This window comes from Marmota monax, unplaced genomic scaffold (assembly GCF_021218885.2).
Source record: "Marmota monax isolate L192 unplaced genomic scaffold, Marmota_monax_Labrador192_F-V1.1 WCK01_AAM20220418_F8-fsc00002, whole genome shotgun sequence".
Lineage (NCBI taxonomy): Eukaryota > Metazoa > Chordata > Mammalia > Rodentia > Sciuridae > Marmota > Marmota monax.
The window spans coordinates 14701775-14718927 of record NW_026693571.1 but is presented as its reverse complement, the minus strand read 5'-3'; the positions used below and the strand labels follow the sequence as shown (position 1 = coordinate 14718927).

Below are 17153 nucleotides of genomic sequence, written 5' to 3'. Positions count from 1 at the left end.
TATGTGTATAATTTCATAGCAAAATCCTGAAAGACAGCACGAAGAGAGAATCTCACTAAGAAATCTTTAATAGTACATGGAGTTGTGATTCAGAAATACTAATTAAACATTTAATGAATGTTCAAGGTATTAGATAAAAAAGTTTATAATTTTTAATAAATGACGTTTTACTTATAAAGTCAAAAGTGAATAAGTTTACATTAATAAAAACATACAATTTATGAGAGGAAATTTCCTTCAATAATTTTATTCTTTGCAATATATATAAATAAATAATACAATTAAACTTTTTAAAAAAGTGTTACCACATGCAAGAAGAAGGTATAGCTGTCATTATTCTAAATTACTGGAATAAATTAATTTGTTGTTCCTTTATTTTCTAATTCTAGTGGCAAAGTGAAAAATAAATTGAAGTTAAGTTGGACTGTGACATCACTGCCATGAATAGACACATATAGTAACTGCATCATTTCCAAACATGGAATGCAAGGCCTCTAGAAAAGTGACAGAGGGGAGCCTACTGAGTTTTGCACTCGGGTGCATCTTTTCCTGAGGTGTACCAAGGTCCTGGCTTAGGATCCACACATTCTGCTCCTATGGTTTGTTCCTCTGACAAAGAAAATAAAAGCCAAAATTAATCCTGTTAGAGAGATATCAGTTATCTGTGGTCTATCATGGTACAAAAATACTAAATAGAAAATTCTAAAAATAAACAATTCAGAACTTTTAAATAGCATGCCACATTGAGTGGGGATGAAATTCATTGTTCCACTCCATCCCACCCTGGTGTATCCATGCTGTATGCATGTGCTACCACACTCCAGTCACCTGGCAGCCATCTCAGTTACCAGATGGACTGTAGCAGTATTGCAGTGTCTGTGTTCAAGTAACCCTTATTTTATTTAACAATGGCCCTCAATTGCTTAAAATCTTTCAAAGACTACTTCCACCTACTCTCAGGGTAAGTAAAAATTCCTTTATGTAATTTATGGAAGTCCTGCACATCTGACTTACCTCTTTCTCTCTTTGGCCTGACTTTATCCACATGATTGCTAGACTGTTCAGTGGTGACACCACATTTCTCTACCCCTGGTCGTGGTCTCTCTTACACTGGGGCTGTCACTGTTTCATCTGCCTGAAATTTCTTTCCCTCCCCCACTTTGTTAAGCTAATTCACATTAGTCTTTTATATCTCAGTTCCCTTCCTGGAGGAAGACTTCCTCAATATTCCTAAACAACAACAACAACAACAACAAAAGTACCTATTATATGTCTCATAGACTTTTGTATTTCTAAAACTTTACTTAAAAAAAAATATATATATAATTTCCCCCGATTTATGATTGAGTTACATCCTAATAAGCGCATTTTAAGTAGAAATATCTGAAGTAAAAAATGCATTTAATACCTTCATCTATAGAATGTCATAGCTTACTTATCTAACCTACCTTAAATATGCTCAGACCAGTGACATTAGCCTACAGCTAGACAAAACAATCTAACACAAAGCCTACTGGTGAATATTGAATACCCTGTGTAATTTTTTGGAATACTGTCCAAAACTGAAAATCATAATACTTACATGGGTATGCTTTCACACCACTGCAAAGTCAAAAGATCCTGTGGTTAACATAGTAGGGAAATACTGTACTACCCATACTATGTATACATACTGTAGTAATATATTAGGGAAACATCTGTACTTGATTATTGTCTGTACTTGATTATTGTCTGGTTTATTTATCAATGTATCATCAGAGTAGGGGTTCAAAAGATTTTTCTCATTAAATGAATAAGTACATATGGTAATCTATCATCTGGCTTGTGTAAAATGAATATGTCAATGAAATGATAGGCCCACTGAATTGACTTCAAAGCCTTTTTAGTAGCAGTTTTGTTTATAGGGTAGTTTCTTTATGTCCTTGATTTGTTGCTTGTCTATCTTTGGAGAAAACTGTAGAGGCAGAATAAAGACTTCAGTTGGTATAAGAGTGACTACATGTCACTGTGCTTTGGAGAAAAACTGACTTTCTTACAGAGGGTCAGCAAACAAAGTCTGTGCACTGTAGCTTTCTTAACCAAATTTCTTATCTAAACTTGACATTTGGGGCCAAATATTAAAGACAAGTTCCAAATGTTATCCCCTGGCTTCCAAGTAACCTTTATATTTACTTACCTGGGCAAAGGCCGAGACTTGAGTTATCAAAATAACGAACTGGATGAGGTGCTGGTAAAGACTTGGATCGGTTATCAAAAAACCAAGATTTTGGCGATTCCTTTGGTACAGGATTTTGTACATTTTGTTCCTTGTATTGAGATGGTATATTTTGTATCTTTTTAGAATCTGTTCCAGTCACTTTGGGAGATTTTGGAGAATTCTCACAAGTTACTTCTTTGCAAACCTCTCTTTTAAGGGTTCTTTCCTTCCAAGTTTTGACCTCATTGGAAAGATGCCGGTTATTGCTTAAGTGTAGGTAAGAAAAATACATAAATAAATAAAAAGGAAGATTGCTAGACTGTTCAGTTCTTAAAACATATCCACATAAAAAAAATCGATAACAAAAAACTGTGGTGAAATATACTTAACATAAAATTTACCATTTTACCACATTAATATTTTAATTTCAACCTAATGCTTTTTGTTTGGACTATTTCCACAGTTCAAAAAGTGAAATGGGTCTATATAAATTGAATAATTTCAGTAAAACTTTGTCATCATGGAGTTTAAAAATTCCAAGTATAATACTAGGTTTTCAAATTAACTGATATCATCTGGATTGGTTTGTCTATTGATATTTTGAATGTAATAATTTAGTCTTTGATGTGATAAATTAGTCTTTCTGGACAGACAAATCTTGTTTGATGAAGCTTTATTTAAAAAATTACATTTCTTGGGGGAATCCAAGATGGCGAGCCAGAGGGAGGCAGCATTCTGTGTTGCTCTGTGACCCAGGTCTCACCTAGTGGGAATACTGCTTCTCTGAGAGTGATAGGGGACCCCTAAACAGCTGCTCTTGCACAGAAATCACCAGTGCTGTGCCTGCACAGGGCTCTGGGGCTCAGTGTCGGAGCAGGACTCCAGGCTCCTGTGTCCCCCCACCCAAATACTAGCCCCGAAGCATTAGCCCACACAGAGCTCCCGAGTGTATTAGCAGGATCACTGCATCAGCACAGGTACAGAACTCCCAGATGCTGTTCCACACCAACACAGTACAATCAGTCACTACCCACCCACAGGAACTCCGCCGCCACTTCCTAGAGACCCCATCTACCAATGTGAGACTCCCCAAGTCGCCTCCATCTTGTGACTGACTCTGCAGCTACTGCCATATTCCCCTATGCGGTAATCTACCTGCACCCAGGGACATCTCACGGGCTCTGAAGACAGCCAAAAGCCCCAAGGCTGCATGCCACAGAGCTCATCTCTGAACACATCACACACTATTGCCAGGCTTCCTCCACCCGACTAGGCCTGCCTCCATCTTGGGATACCTTCATCACTATGTTTGGTGGGGGCAGCTCCCAGATTGGAACTTCCGCTGACCAGGTACCCAGTTTCCAACTCCTGCCTCTTCCCAGTGGCCAGTAACCCAGAACAGTAACTACCAAACACAAAACAGCTCTCAGCGGGATGGGTGTGCAGTGCAACCAGGGCACTGCCCAAGAGAGCCCCAGTGGGAGAGGTCCCTAGAAGGAGAAGGTAAGACAGTGTGGAGGCTAATAGAGAGACCAGGAACTGGGAAACCTTCAGGCAAGATAGGGGGATAGGACCAGGTGCCCAAGTCATAGGAGCGGAACCAAAAAGAGACCCTTGAAATGCAGTCTCCCTACAGGGACTGGCGGGTGCCACACCTCACATCCAGGTGCCCTGTCCCAGAACCAGCATTCCCACCCTGGTTACCTTCACCATCATGAGGGTGGAGATACCATCTAACAACAAACCCACCTACTGAAGGGAATGGGAAGCAGGAAAGAAACTCATCTCCAACCAAAACAATTAACAATCCTAGTTTCTTCCTTCGAGATTTAAAAAAATTTTTTTCATTATTATTATTATTATTTTTTTTTTACTTTTTTCTCTTTTTCTTCTCCCCCTCTATCCTCCTACCCTCACATCCTCAACATATATGAAAACAAGTACTTTGTATCAACTAGGATTTTGAGGACTGGAACGTCTGAATAGTATATTATACTGGTGTTGAATATGCCTTTTTTTCTTCTTTTTTTCCTCCAATTTTTACTATTTTAATATCCTTTATTTTTCATAATACATATGTATTTGTTTTATGTACTCTACTGTCTTCCCACATACTTGTCTCCCCCAAACTACTTCCTATCTATTCTCCTGCTACTAATGCTCTTCATTATTTCTCTTCCACACTTCCTAAGATATACTAACTCTATATTCTCACATCCTGCCTCCTCAGCAGATCATCCTACACCTCATTCCCAGTTCATTGTACACCGTCAGAAACTGTAAACCCTTTTACAAACCTACTGATTACATTATAGATAATAATCAAATTCAACATTTCTGTACATTGTGACCAAACTGTATAGGTCTTAATAGCAATGAATTGTTTATAGGTGGTATATTGTTTATATTGGGATCTGTTAACATTGTCCTTCCCCACAAAGGAGATATATTGGAACCCTACAGGAACACCATAAGCTTATAGGGTAAAAACAATAACACCCTGGACCCACAGAGCTGAAAAGGAAGATACACAAGCAAAAGGGAGAAAAGTGCCCCAAACAAATCAAGACACCACATTATTAGAATCATTAGCAGCCACAGCAGAAGAAATGACAGAGAAGGAGTTTAGGATGTACATGGTTACAATGGTCTGTGAATTAAAGGATGGTAAAAGAGAGCAAATACAGGCAGCAAAAGATCATTTCCACAAAGAGCTACATAAACAGATACAGGAAGCAAAAGATTACTTCAACAGGGAGACAGAGGTTCTAAAAAAACAAAAACAAAAACAAACAAATCCTTGAAATGAAAGAAACAATAAACCAAATTAAAAGTTCAACAGAAAGCATCACCAACAGAGTAGACCACTTGGACGACAGGACCTCAGACAACAAAGACAAAATATATAATCTTGAAAGAATGTAGACCACACAGTGAAAATGGTAAGAAACTATGAGCAGAACATTCAAGAAATATGGGATATCATAAAAAGACCAAATTTAAGAGTGGTTGGGATAGAGGAAAGCATAGAATTTCAAACCAAGGAATGAACAATCTATTCAATGAAATAAAATCAGAAAACTGAAGAATGAATTGGAAAACCAAATTCAAGAAGCTTACAGGACACCAAATCACAACAGATCCATACCAAGGCACATTATAATGAAAATGCCCAACTACAGAGTAAGGAGAGAATATTAAAAGCCATGAGAGAAAGGAATCAGATTACATATAGGGGAAAACCAATTAGGGTAACTGCAGATTTTTCAACCCAGACTCTGAAAGCTAGAAGATCCTGGAACAATGTATCTCAAGCTCTGAGATAATAGATGCCAACCAAGAATCTTGTATCTAGCAAAATTAAGCTTTAGATTTGATGATGAAATAAAAACCTTCCATGATGAACAAAAGTTAAAAGAATTTACAGTTAGAAAACCAGCCCTACAGAACATCCTTGGTAAAATATTCCATGAAAAGGAAACGAAAAACAATGAAAATCATCAGAGGGAGGTAGTACCCTAAAGGAAAAACCAATCAAAGGAGAAACCAAGTGAAGTTAAATACCCAAAATAAGCAAAAGTGGCTAGAAATACAAATAATGTCTCAATAATAACTCTGAATGTTAATGGCCTAAACTCACCAATCAAAAAATGGATTTAAAAAAAAAAAAGACCCAACAATATGCTGCCTCCAGGAGACTCATCTGATAGGAAAAGACATATACAGACTGAAGGTGATAGGTTGGGAAAAATCATACCACCCACATGGACTGCAGAAACAAGCAGGGGTTTCCATCCTCGTATCAAATAAAGTAGACTTCAAGCTAAAGTTAATCAAAAGGAATAAAGAAGGACATTTCATACTGCTCAAGGTAACCATACACCAAGACATAACAATCATAAATATATATTCCCAAATCAATGTAGCATCTTTGTTCATCAAACAAATTCTTCTCAAGTTCAAGAGTCAAACTGACCACAACACAAAAATCTTGGGTGACTTTAACACATCTCTCTCACCACTGGATAGATCTTCCAAACAAAAGCTGAACAAAGAAACTATATAACTCAATAATACAATCAATAACTTAGACTTAACTGACATATATAGATCATTTCACCCTTTAACAAGTGAATACTCTTTTTTTTTCCTCAGCAGCACATGGATCCTTCTGTAAAATGGACCATATACTATGACACAAAGCAACTCTTAGCAAATATAAAAAAGTAGAGATACTACCCTGCATTTTATCAGATCTTAATAAAATCAAATTAGAAATCAATGACCAATAAAAAATAAAAATTACTCCAATACCTGGAGACTAAATAATATGCTACTGAATAAACAATGGGTTGCAGAAGACATCAAGGAGGAGATTAAAAATTCTTAGAGGTAAATGAGAACACAGACACAACATATCAAAATCTCTGGGACACTATGAAGGCAGTACTAAGAGGAAAGTTCATTGCATGAAGCTCATTCCTTAAAAGAAAAAAAAGCCAACAAATAAATGACCTAAAATTACATCTCAAAACCCTAAAAAAAGAAGAACAAATCAACACCAAAAGAAGTAGAAGGCAAGAAATAATTAAAATCAGAGCTGAAATCAATGAAATTGAAACAAAAGAAACAATTGAAAAAAATTGACAAAACAAAAAGCTGGTTCTTTGAAAAAATAAATAAAATTGATAGACCTTTAGCTATGCTAACGAAGAGAAGGAGAGAGAAAACTCAAACTACTAATATACGTGATGAAAAAGGTAGTATCACAACAGACACTACAGAAATACAGAAGATAATTAGAAATTATTTTGAAAACTTGTACTCCAATAAAATAGAAAATACCGAAGGCATGGACAAATTTCTTAAGTCATATGATTTGCCCAAATTGAATCAGGATTATATCCACAATTTAAATAGACCAATTTCAAGCGATGAAATAGAAGACACCATCAGAAGCCTAGTAACCAAGAAAAGCCCAGGACAGGATGGATATACAGCTGAGTTCTACAAGACCTTTAAAGAAGAACTAAAACCAATACTCTTCAATTTATTTCACAAAATAGAAAAAGAGGGAGTACTTCCAAACTCATTCTATGAGGACAATCTCATCCTGATTCCAAAACCAGGCAAAGACACATCAAAAAAGGAAAACTTCAGACCAATATCTCTAACGAACATAGATGCAAAAATTCTCAATAAAATTCTGGCAAATCAAACACAAAACATATCAAAAAGATTGTGCACCATGATCAAATGAGATTCATCCCAGGGATGCAAGGTTGGTTCAACATACTGAAATCAATAAATGCAATTCATCACATAAATAGACTTAAAGATAAGAATCATATGACCATCTCAATAGATGCAGAAAAGGCATTCAACAAAATCAGCACCCCTTCATGTTCAAAACGCTAGAAAAATGAGGGATACCAAGGACATTTCTCAACATCATAGAGGCTATCTATGCTAAGCCCCAGGTCAACATCATTCTAAGTGGAGAAAAAAGACCCTCTAAAAAGTAGAACAAGACAGGGATGCCCTCTTTCACCACTTCTATTAAACATAGTTCTTGAAACACTGGCCAGAGCAATTACACAGACGAAAGAAATTAAAGGGATACGAATAGGAAAAGAAGAACTCAAATTAGCACTATTTGCTGATGATATGATTCAATACCTAGAAGACCTCAAAAGTTCCACAAGAATACTTTTAGAACTAGTAAATGAATTCAGCAAAGTAACAGGATATAAAATCAACATCCATAAATCAAAGGCATTTCTGTATATCAGTGACAAATCTTCTGAAAGGGAAGTGAGGAAAACTACCCCATTTACAATAGCCTAAAATAAAATAAAGTAAAATAAAATAAAATACTTGGGAATCAACTTAACAAAAGAGGTGAAAGACCTATACAATGAAAACTACAGAACCCTAAAAAAAGAAATCAAAGAAGACCTTAGAAGATGGAAAGATCTACGTTGCTCTTGGATAGGCAGAATTAATATTATCAAAATGACTATACTACCAAAAGCACTATATAGATTTAATGCAATTCCACTCAAAATCACAATGGCATTCCTCTAGAAATAGAAAAAACAGTCATGAAATTCATCTGGAAAAATAAAGAGACCCAGAATAGCTGAAGCAATCCTTAGCAGAAAGAGTGAAGCAGGTGGCATCACTATACCAGAACTTAAACTATACTATTGGGTGATAGTAACCAAAACGGCGGGTATTGGCACCAAAACAGACTAATAGACCAATGGTACAGAATAGAGGATCCAGAGACTAACCCAGAAAATTAGAATTATCTTATACTAGACAAATGTGCCAAAAACATGCATCAGAGAAAAGATAGCTTCTTCAACAAATGATACTGGGAAAACTGGATATCCATATGCAACAAAATGAAATCAAACCCCTACCTTTCACCATGCACAAAACCCAATTCAAAGTGGATCAAGGACCTAGGAATTAAACCAGAAACCCTGTGTCTAATAGAAGAAAAAGTAGGCCCTAATCTTCATCATGTGGGATTAGGTCCCGACTTCCTTAATAAGACTCCTATAGCGGAAGAATTAAAATCAAGCATCAATAAATGGGATGATTTCAGACTAAAAAAAATTCTTCTCAGCAAAAGAAACAATCAGTGAGGTAAATAGAGAGCCTACATCTTGGGAACAAATTTTTACCCCTTACACATCAGAAAGAGCAGTAATCTCCAGGGTATAAAAAGAACACAAAAAACTGAACACCAGAAAACCAAATAACACAATCAATACATGGGCCAAGGACCTGAACAGACACTTCTCAGAAGATGATATATAATCAACAAATATATGAAAAAATGTTCATCATTTCTAACAATTGGAGAAATGCAAATCAAAACTACTCTTAAGATTTCATCTCACTCCAGTCAGAATGGCAGCTATTAAGAATACAAACAACAACAAAAAAAAGGTACACTCATTCATTTTGTGGGACTGCAAATTGGTGCAGCCATTATGGAAAGCAGTATGGAGATTCCTTGGAAAACTGTGAATGAAACCACCATTTGACCCAGCTATCCTACTCCTTGGTCTATACTCAAAGGACTTAAAAACAACATACTATAGGGACACAGCCACATAAATGTTTATAGCAGCACAATTCACAATAGCTAAACTGTGGAAACAACCTAGATGCCCTTCAGTAGATGAATGGATAAATAAAATGTGGTATATATACACAATAGAATATTACTCAGCAATAAAAGAGAATATAGTCATGGCATTTGCAGGTAAATGAATGCAGTTGGAGAATATAATGCTAAGTGAAGTTAGCCAATCCCAAAAAAACCAAATGTCAGATGTTTACTGTGATATAAGGAGGCTGATTAATAGTAGGGTTGGGAGGGGGAGCATGGGAAGATTAGAAGAACTCTAGATAGGGCAAAGGGGTCGGAGGGTAAAGGAGAGGGCATGGGGGTAGAAATGAGGGTGTCATGAGATGGATACAATTACCCTAAGAACATGTATGAAGACATGAATGGTGTGAATATACTTTATATACAACCAGAGATATGAAAAATTATGATTTATATGTGCAATACGAATTACAATGCATTCTACTGCCATGTAACAAATTAGAATAAAAAAATTTTTAAAAATTACATTTGTTTCATCTGACCTAATTTCTGTTCATTTTTTAGATCTATTCTTAAAGTTTTTTATCACCAGACTCTCTCTCCAACACCTAGATTTGCTCTTTCATAATGACCTTTTACACTTGTTAGCTTTGTTTATAAAGTAAAAGTAAATAGGCTATGGTAACAGACTTAAAGGGTTCTCTGTTGAGTATAGCTTCATTGACTTGTGGTATATCTCTGCTGTCCCCTCAAAAGTCTTTGTTCACTTTCTTGACTTAGTTAAAAACAGGTTAGTTGATGAATATAAACATCTGGGTTGGTAGTAGTATATTCTTTTTTTAAAGGCACCTACTATATAAACTCTAAAATTTACTTTCCTCATAACATATGAAGGGCTGTCAACTATACAAAATACAATCCCCCCACCCAACCTATGTAACAGCCATAAGCACATTATCTGTATCACACAATCAAATCTTACCTCAGCAGGTCATTCTTTTGCTTTATTAGTTGCTCATTTTGCTGCTTTAATTTAGAAATTTCCTTTTCTAGCCTTATGTATTCACTTTTCAAAATAAGTGCTTTTGTGCTTTGTATGATGCCACTGCCACCACCACAGGTTATGGGCTTATTTGAAGGCTGAGAATCAGTATGTTCCGATATCACTGTGGAAAACAAAAACATAAATAGGTGGTATTTTTTTTAATATAGTGTAATTTTGATTATCTCCAAGATTTAAAATAAGAAAAACTATAAAAATCCGAACATTTCCACCATTACCGTGGAAGTCATTGTAGACTTGTCCTTTTACCTCACCTACCTATCCAGCCTGTTTGATCACCAGTTCTATTTTTAAATTAAATTATTTTTTTTGGGGGGGGGGCAATACTGGGGATTGAACCTAGGGCCTTGTGCTTGCTATAGGCAAGGCTCTATCACTGAGAGATAGCCCTAGGCCTTTTAATTTACTTATTTTAAGATAGTATTTTACTAAGTTGCTCAGGCTGCTTTGAACTTGAGATCCCCATCTTAGTTTCTCAAATAGCTGGGATTACAGGTGAGCACTAACCACACCTGGCTGATCATCAGTTCTAAATGTCTTTAGAATTTACCTCAACCTCTACCAAATATGGCTAAGATCTTTCATCCTAACTGCAGCAATGGCTACCCTCTCCAGTTAGAGCTGCTCAAAATTAGTGCTCAGCTGGAGGGCTTGTTAATACAGAGAAAGTATGAGGACCGCCTCAGTCATTTAGGGCATTGTAAGTACTCAAGGTAAACTGTTATTAAATATGCCTTAGAATGCTATTAAAGCATGTTAGTCAGTATTTCACACTATATATGTAAAACTGTGTTCAATTGCATAAAATTGTGAGATGTTTGTTTAGTAGAATAACCCGTTAGGCCACTGGCATTGACAAAAAAAAAAACGGGCAGGGTATATGGGGAGAAGAAATTCTCAGTGTCCATTTTTTTCAGAATTCATGTACACTTCATGTTGAGCAGCCCTAATTTGAAAATATGACTTCTGAAATGCTCCAATATCCAAAACTGTTTGAGTACTGATAAGATACTGCAAGTGGGAAATTCATATTATCCATGTGGGTGGCTGGGAGAGCCTTTGCTTTCTGCACAAAATCATTAAAAATATTATAAAAAGTTATCTTCAGGCTATGTACTAAAGACGTGTATGAAAACATAAATCAATTTATGTTTAGACTTGGGCCCTATCCCCATTATATATCATTATGTATATTTTTTTATGCAAATATTTCAAAATCTGAAAAAATCCAAACCCTCAAAGTTTCTGGGTCTAAGCATTTAGGGTAAGGATTACTCTACTTGTATATACCTGAAAGTCACCTACACATCAGGAGGAACTATCCTGACCCTTCTGTAACAAAGAATCTTCACTTTTATTTTCATCCTGTCAAGTTTTCTAGACAGTTGCTGAGAGCATATTGCAATAGACACTCAGGAAGTTTAATCTACATTAAGTATGACTTCAACACACACTGAGTGGATAATAACATTTATTATTATTATATTTTATGATAAAATATTATATTTTGCTTGGCATTTAGAATTTTCAATGTGCTTTCACATACAACTTTTGGTTTGCTCTTCTTAACAATGCATATAAGGTGAGAAAGGTCAGGTGCTGGACCTGTGATTTCATGTGGCCATTAGTGAGGGCAGTCAGTCTAGAGAACTTCCCCTGATTTTTAGCTCAGTGCATTTTCTATTACATAAAGCTGCCTAAGTACTAGCTAGAATTCTCTCTTCTCAAGTAAAACATGAGACAAAAATGTGAAAAAAATATAGTTTGAGAAGTGCATATGTAGAAATTTACCATTAAATCTTAAAATGTAGCTGAGATATATTTTAAAAAGTTTTTCAAGTAAATATCACCTTGATATTTTTTACTTTTAAGAGCAAATAGGTTAATATTTACTTGTTTTTACTGTGTACCAATCCTCATTTATTAGTTGCATATAGTTTAAAATGTACTAAGGAATGTATTTGGCTTTTATTAGGAAGGGTGGTTCTACCTTGACCATAAAAGTCATTCTTTTATAACAGCAAAGGTATCTTCAGTATAGGTAAAGATCTAATAATGCAAAAGTAAAATTCATATAGTTCAAGAATCTACAATGGATAAACAGTTGACTATAGTAATCTAAAGAGATACTACAAGATACATATTTATTTTAAAAAGAGATTACTGATTAACTTGGGTTATTGAATGTCATATGGATAATAGGCATTTTCAAAGTCTGTGTGTTGAGAAGTAATATTGGAAAGATCTGAAAATATGTGTAGTTTCTACTTACTTGAAGCATCTTGGGCCTGTTGACTTCTTCTCAGATTTTCTCTTAACACTCTTATCACTTCTTTTTGATAGTCTATAGTGGCTTTTGTAGAATCAATTCTAACAAGAACAATAATAAAAATATAGCAACTAATTTTCTATGGAAGAATAAACAGAATCTTTGTCAAAAACTTTGTAATATGATGCATTATATTAGCATAGTACCCATAAGTAGTGGTAGATCATCCTGCATAATCTCTCTTTATATGATGCCCTTTATGGCTATAATGCCAGCAAATTCCAAGTATTTTGTTATAGGAACACTCCAATTTTCTTAATATTGAGAAACCAGTTCTAAAATGTCTGAAAGCTCAATAGCTATTAATTGGCTATTAAGCCAAGTTATATTTGTAGATGCTATAAAACAAACAGTTGGGCTGCTATCATGGAGTCACAGAATGGTCTTGAAGGTACAATTACCAGAGCAAGAAAGAGAAAAGCAGTTTCATTTCTACACTGTCAGGAAAGCAAAAGCCTGATTGCAGGTCTGGTCTAAGGTGAAAGAGTCAAAAGGTCAAATTCTGATCATTTTTTCCCAGTAGAAAGACATTTTATGAATTGGTTTAGATATTAATAGACAATAATAAATTTTAAGACTTTCTGTCTTTCTCAAAAACTATAAAAGTATTTTGATTCTATAAGTAAAAGCTTTTTTCTTAAAAAATAATTAAGGACCTAATAGTGGAAGGTAGCTAGGCAGCACAAAGACTTACAGAGTGCTACATTTTGAGCAGAATTAGAGATTATTAGATATTTATTCAAGATTAGGAAGAATGAAGAATGCTAGGATCCAGAAGACCTCTTAAGACATCCTATAATAACCCTCTCCTTTTATTGATTGTGAATGCAAGGATCTGACAGATTAAAGAGCTTATTTAAGGTAATGCATTAATAAGTGAGCACTTCTAATTCAGTTTCCCTGACTCTCTGTTTAGTGTTCTTTTCATTATTGTAGACCGAAGCATGCTCTTATAGTGTGTGTGTGTTTGTGTATATTAATAAAAAGAATATGCTCTGGGGTCCTAGGTACCTATAAATGTAAAGAAAATACACTCTTACATATGCACACACAGACTCACTCAGAGACATGTATAAGTTCTTAATGTTCACTTCTAAGCATGAAAAAGCCATTTTAAGTTGTTTATACCCAATTGAGAAGGAAGCATTCAAAGAAGTATGTTAATTGATCAGAACTGTGATTAACATAAAAAACTTTATATGACAATTTAGTGAACTTAAAAATTTGTGGGTTTGTATTTTTTTTTTTTAAAGCACTAACACTTTCCTAAGTTTCTTTTTAAAAAGTTAACTAATACAAAGATATTTATGTAGTTTAGAAAGAAAAGCTATTAAAGCCATGTTCAACTAAAGCTATAACATACTCCTTCTCAAATTCCTTGGCAGTTTTCATCTTCTCTAAGTCTATTTTCACCAGCTTTGTTTTGAGATCTTCAATTTCTTCTTTATAGGGTTTGGCTCCTAAAGCGACTTGGTCCTAATAGTTACAGAAAAAAGAAAAGTAAAATAATGATTAGAGTAGTCCTATATCTCTGGTTTTAAAGAAAAGCTAGCTGCCTTTACTCTAGTAGACATATTTTAAAATAGCAAACTCTTTCAAGTATAAGAAAAACAAGAAAGGCATTAATTCTAGTTGAATAGTAACTAAACATTTGATGTAAGGTATATTTGAAGCTAATATATATAGATGTATGATTTTTATGTCTTAAAACAAGTACTTTTTTGCAATGAAAAAAGTGATCTATATACAAAATGAAACAGAAAGATTGAAAATAATGAAATGTGCGGACAAAGATGAAGCAGGAAAAGGAAACAAAAGATGCTGGAGCAGAAATGTAAACATTAAGTGGAACTCAAATTCAAGCAACAACACATTATTGGGAATATTTTTATACAGAAAGATAGCTCAATCAGTGATACAAATATATCTGCTTTCCATTCAGAGAACATATACATACTCATGTGCATTAGTAAATCTTAAAAAAAAATTGAATAGACTATTTTACACAGAAAAGTTGAATGGAAAACATCGAGAGTTCCCATGTATACAGTGTCCCATACCTTCTTTCCTATTATTACATTCATGCATTACTAGTATGGTACATTTGTTACAACCAATGAACTGATACCAATATGTTATTAATTAATTAAAGTCTGTATTTACTTTAGAATTTCTTAGATTTCCTATGCTCTACCTGTACATCCTGGTATGCCTCCCCACCAACTCTAACGTCACATATTTGAAATTGTATACTAGGCAGCCTTTTCAGATTGGATACTTTCACTTAGCAATATGCATGTCTCCCATGTCTTTTCATGACTGCATAGCTTCATAGCTCATTTCTTTTATCTGATAAATGATATTCCTTTGTACCAACATACTTATGATGTATTTATCCATTCACCTCTTAAAAGAGGTCTTAATTGTTTCTAAGTTTGGGCAATGATGATACAGCTACTATAAATGCACATGCATAGCTTTTTGTGCAATGAGTAAATATCAGGGAGGACAACTGCTTGATCATATTGAGGCTGGGGGGCAAAAGGACAGCCGATGTAGGTAATGAAAGGCTGGGTCAGGAAGATGGGGGCTGATTCAAGAGGAAATAAAATGCTAATATCTTCAGGATACTTCCCCTCCTCCATCCTGTTGTCAAGGTTACCTGCTTCCAGGGAATTGTTCCTCCCTGCAAGGAGGTGTTAATTAGTAGCCCCTGGGTGACTCTCTTCCTTCCTTTCTGGGCAGCTCCTCTCCTGGTTTTTGGTCATTGGCCACAGGCAGGATGAGAGCAGGAGGGGGCATGGGAACAAAGGAAATCTAAAATCTATAAAAGGGACAAGGACACCCCCACTCCCTTAGGCACCTACTTGGGTCCCCTCTTTTGAGGAGGAACCCCTGTCCCTTTCTCTGTTCTATCCTTTAAATAAAGCTTTTTGCTCTTGTCTTGGAGTTTCTCAGATGTTTAATCTTCAACACTGAGGGAACAGTACTAGAACCTGATTCTCAACACTGATATCAATACTGTAAGAAAACATTTAATTTACTAAGAAACTGCCAAACTGTATTTCAAAGTGGCTAGATCACTTCACATTCCCACAATGAGTGAGAGCTCCTGTGCTCTACATCCTTGCCGGGATTTGGTGTTTGTCAATGTTTTGGATTTTGGCCATTCTAAAAAGAGTGTAGTGGTACCTAATTAATTAAAATCACCATTCCCTAAAGTCTATTTTTCAAAGAGAAGTCTTTAAAGAAATTAAGTCAGAACGTAACACAGTTTTTGACAAAATTTTCCAATGGCCCTCAAGACCCTTTATGATCTGTTTCACTGCAGCTTCTTGCCTTATTTTCCACCCGTCTTCACTCTACTCTGAATATAGTGACTTTCTTGTTTCTCAAACCTGTCTAGAATATTTGTTTCTGGGTCTGTGCATTTGCTATTTCCTTTGCCTGGAAGACTCTTTTCTAGTCACAGTTTGCCCCCGCACTTCCCTTAGATCATCTTACTGTTGACTTTTCTTAACTCTCTCTCTATAAAAATCATCTCTTTGCTTGCACATGCCCACCTTTACCCAGAACCCACATACTCCTTGTCTGACTCATTTTTTTTCTATTATACTTTTTAATCATATATTTATATATTTCTTCCCATTTATAAAAGCAAAATGTATTTGTTGTAACGAACAATCCAGGGATTTAAAATTTTTTTTTTCTCCCTCCTGTCCACTGTGAGCAAAGCACATAGCCTTCTGTCTTTGGGTACACCACACCAACAAACAGTTCACAGACCTTTTTCCTACTTGTTACCTATTACTCATAAGACTGCTCTCTGCATGCAGTGGTGGGCTTTACCTACTTCTCAGGCCAACAGTCTAACTCACTGTTTCCCTCCACTTACCTAATGTATTCTAGTATGAGAGTATATTATAATCTAACGTTTTCTCTGTTGGCAAACATTCAAGTTGTTCCCTTTTATTTTGTGGTACCAGGGATTGAACCCATGGTACCACAATGGTACCACTAAGCCACATCAGTCCATTTTTATATCATATATTTACATTTTAAAATCAATTAATTTTCTGTCTCCCCATACCAGAAAGCAAGTTCTTTGACTTATATTCGGACTCCTCTGTTGCCACATAGTTGGTGCTCAGCAAATACTTAATTGAATGAATAAAATGTGATTGTTTAATTTGTAATATTAAAAATTTACTCTCAAACTTTTATCTCTAGTTTATCTGCTCATGTCTCAATGAATGGATCAGACTTTTTAGAAGAATGGTAACCATGAAAAGAGAAGGCATTTTTGACTTGTTCTTAATTTTAGTGGGGCTGAAGAGACACTGAAGCAGAAACACACTTCTATGCTATCAGTTTCAGACTTGAGGAAAAGAATTATGAAAAGTGGTTGGAGCAAAACAAAAGGGAGTGATAAGGA

The 17153-nt window shown here is 35.3% G+C and overlaps 1 protein-coding gene across 2 annotated transcripts in view; it reads right to left on the bottom strand.

Moving 5' to 3' along the window:
• Nucleotides 1-231: 231 nt before the first annotated feature.
• Cenpe (centromere protein E) overlaps nt 232-17153 on the bottom strand; it is a 79566-nt gene continuing 62644 nt past the window's right edge. For both annotated transcript variants that reach the window (XM_046459178.2, XM_046459179.2), the window contains 5 exons: nt 14082-14194; nt 12662-12759; nt 10309-10492; nt 2177-2463; nt 232-609 (listed from right to left, as the gene is read on the bottom strand). In XM_046459178.2, coding sequence (XP_046315134.1) covers nt 518-609; nt 2177-2463; nt 10309-10492; nt 12662-12759; nt 14082-14194 — 774 coding nt within the window. In that variant the 3' untranslated portion in view covers nt 232-517. The remainder of the gene's footprint in view (nt 610-2176; nt 2464-10308; nt 10493-12661; nt 12760-14081; nt 14195-17153) is intronic.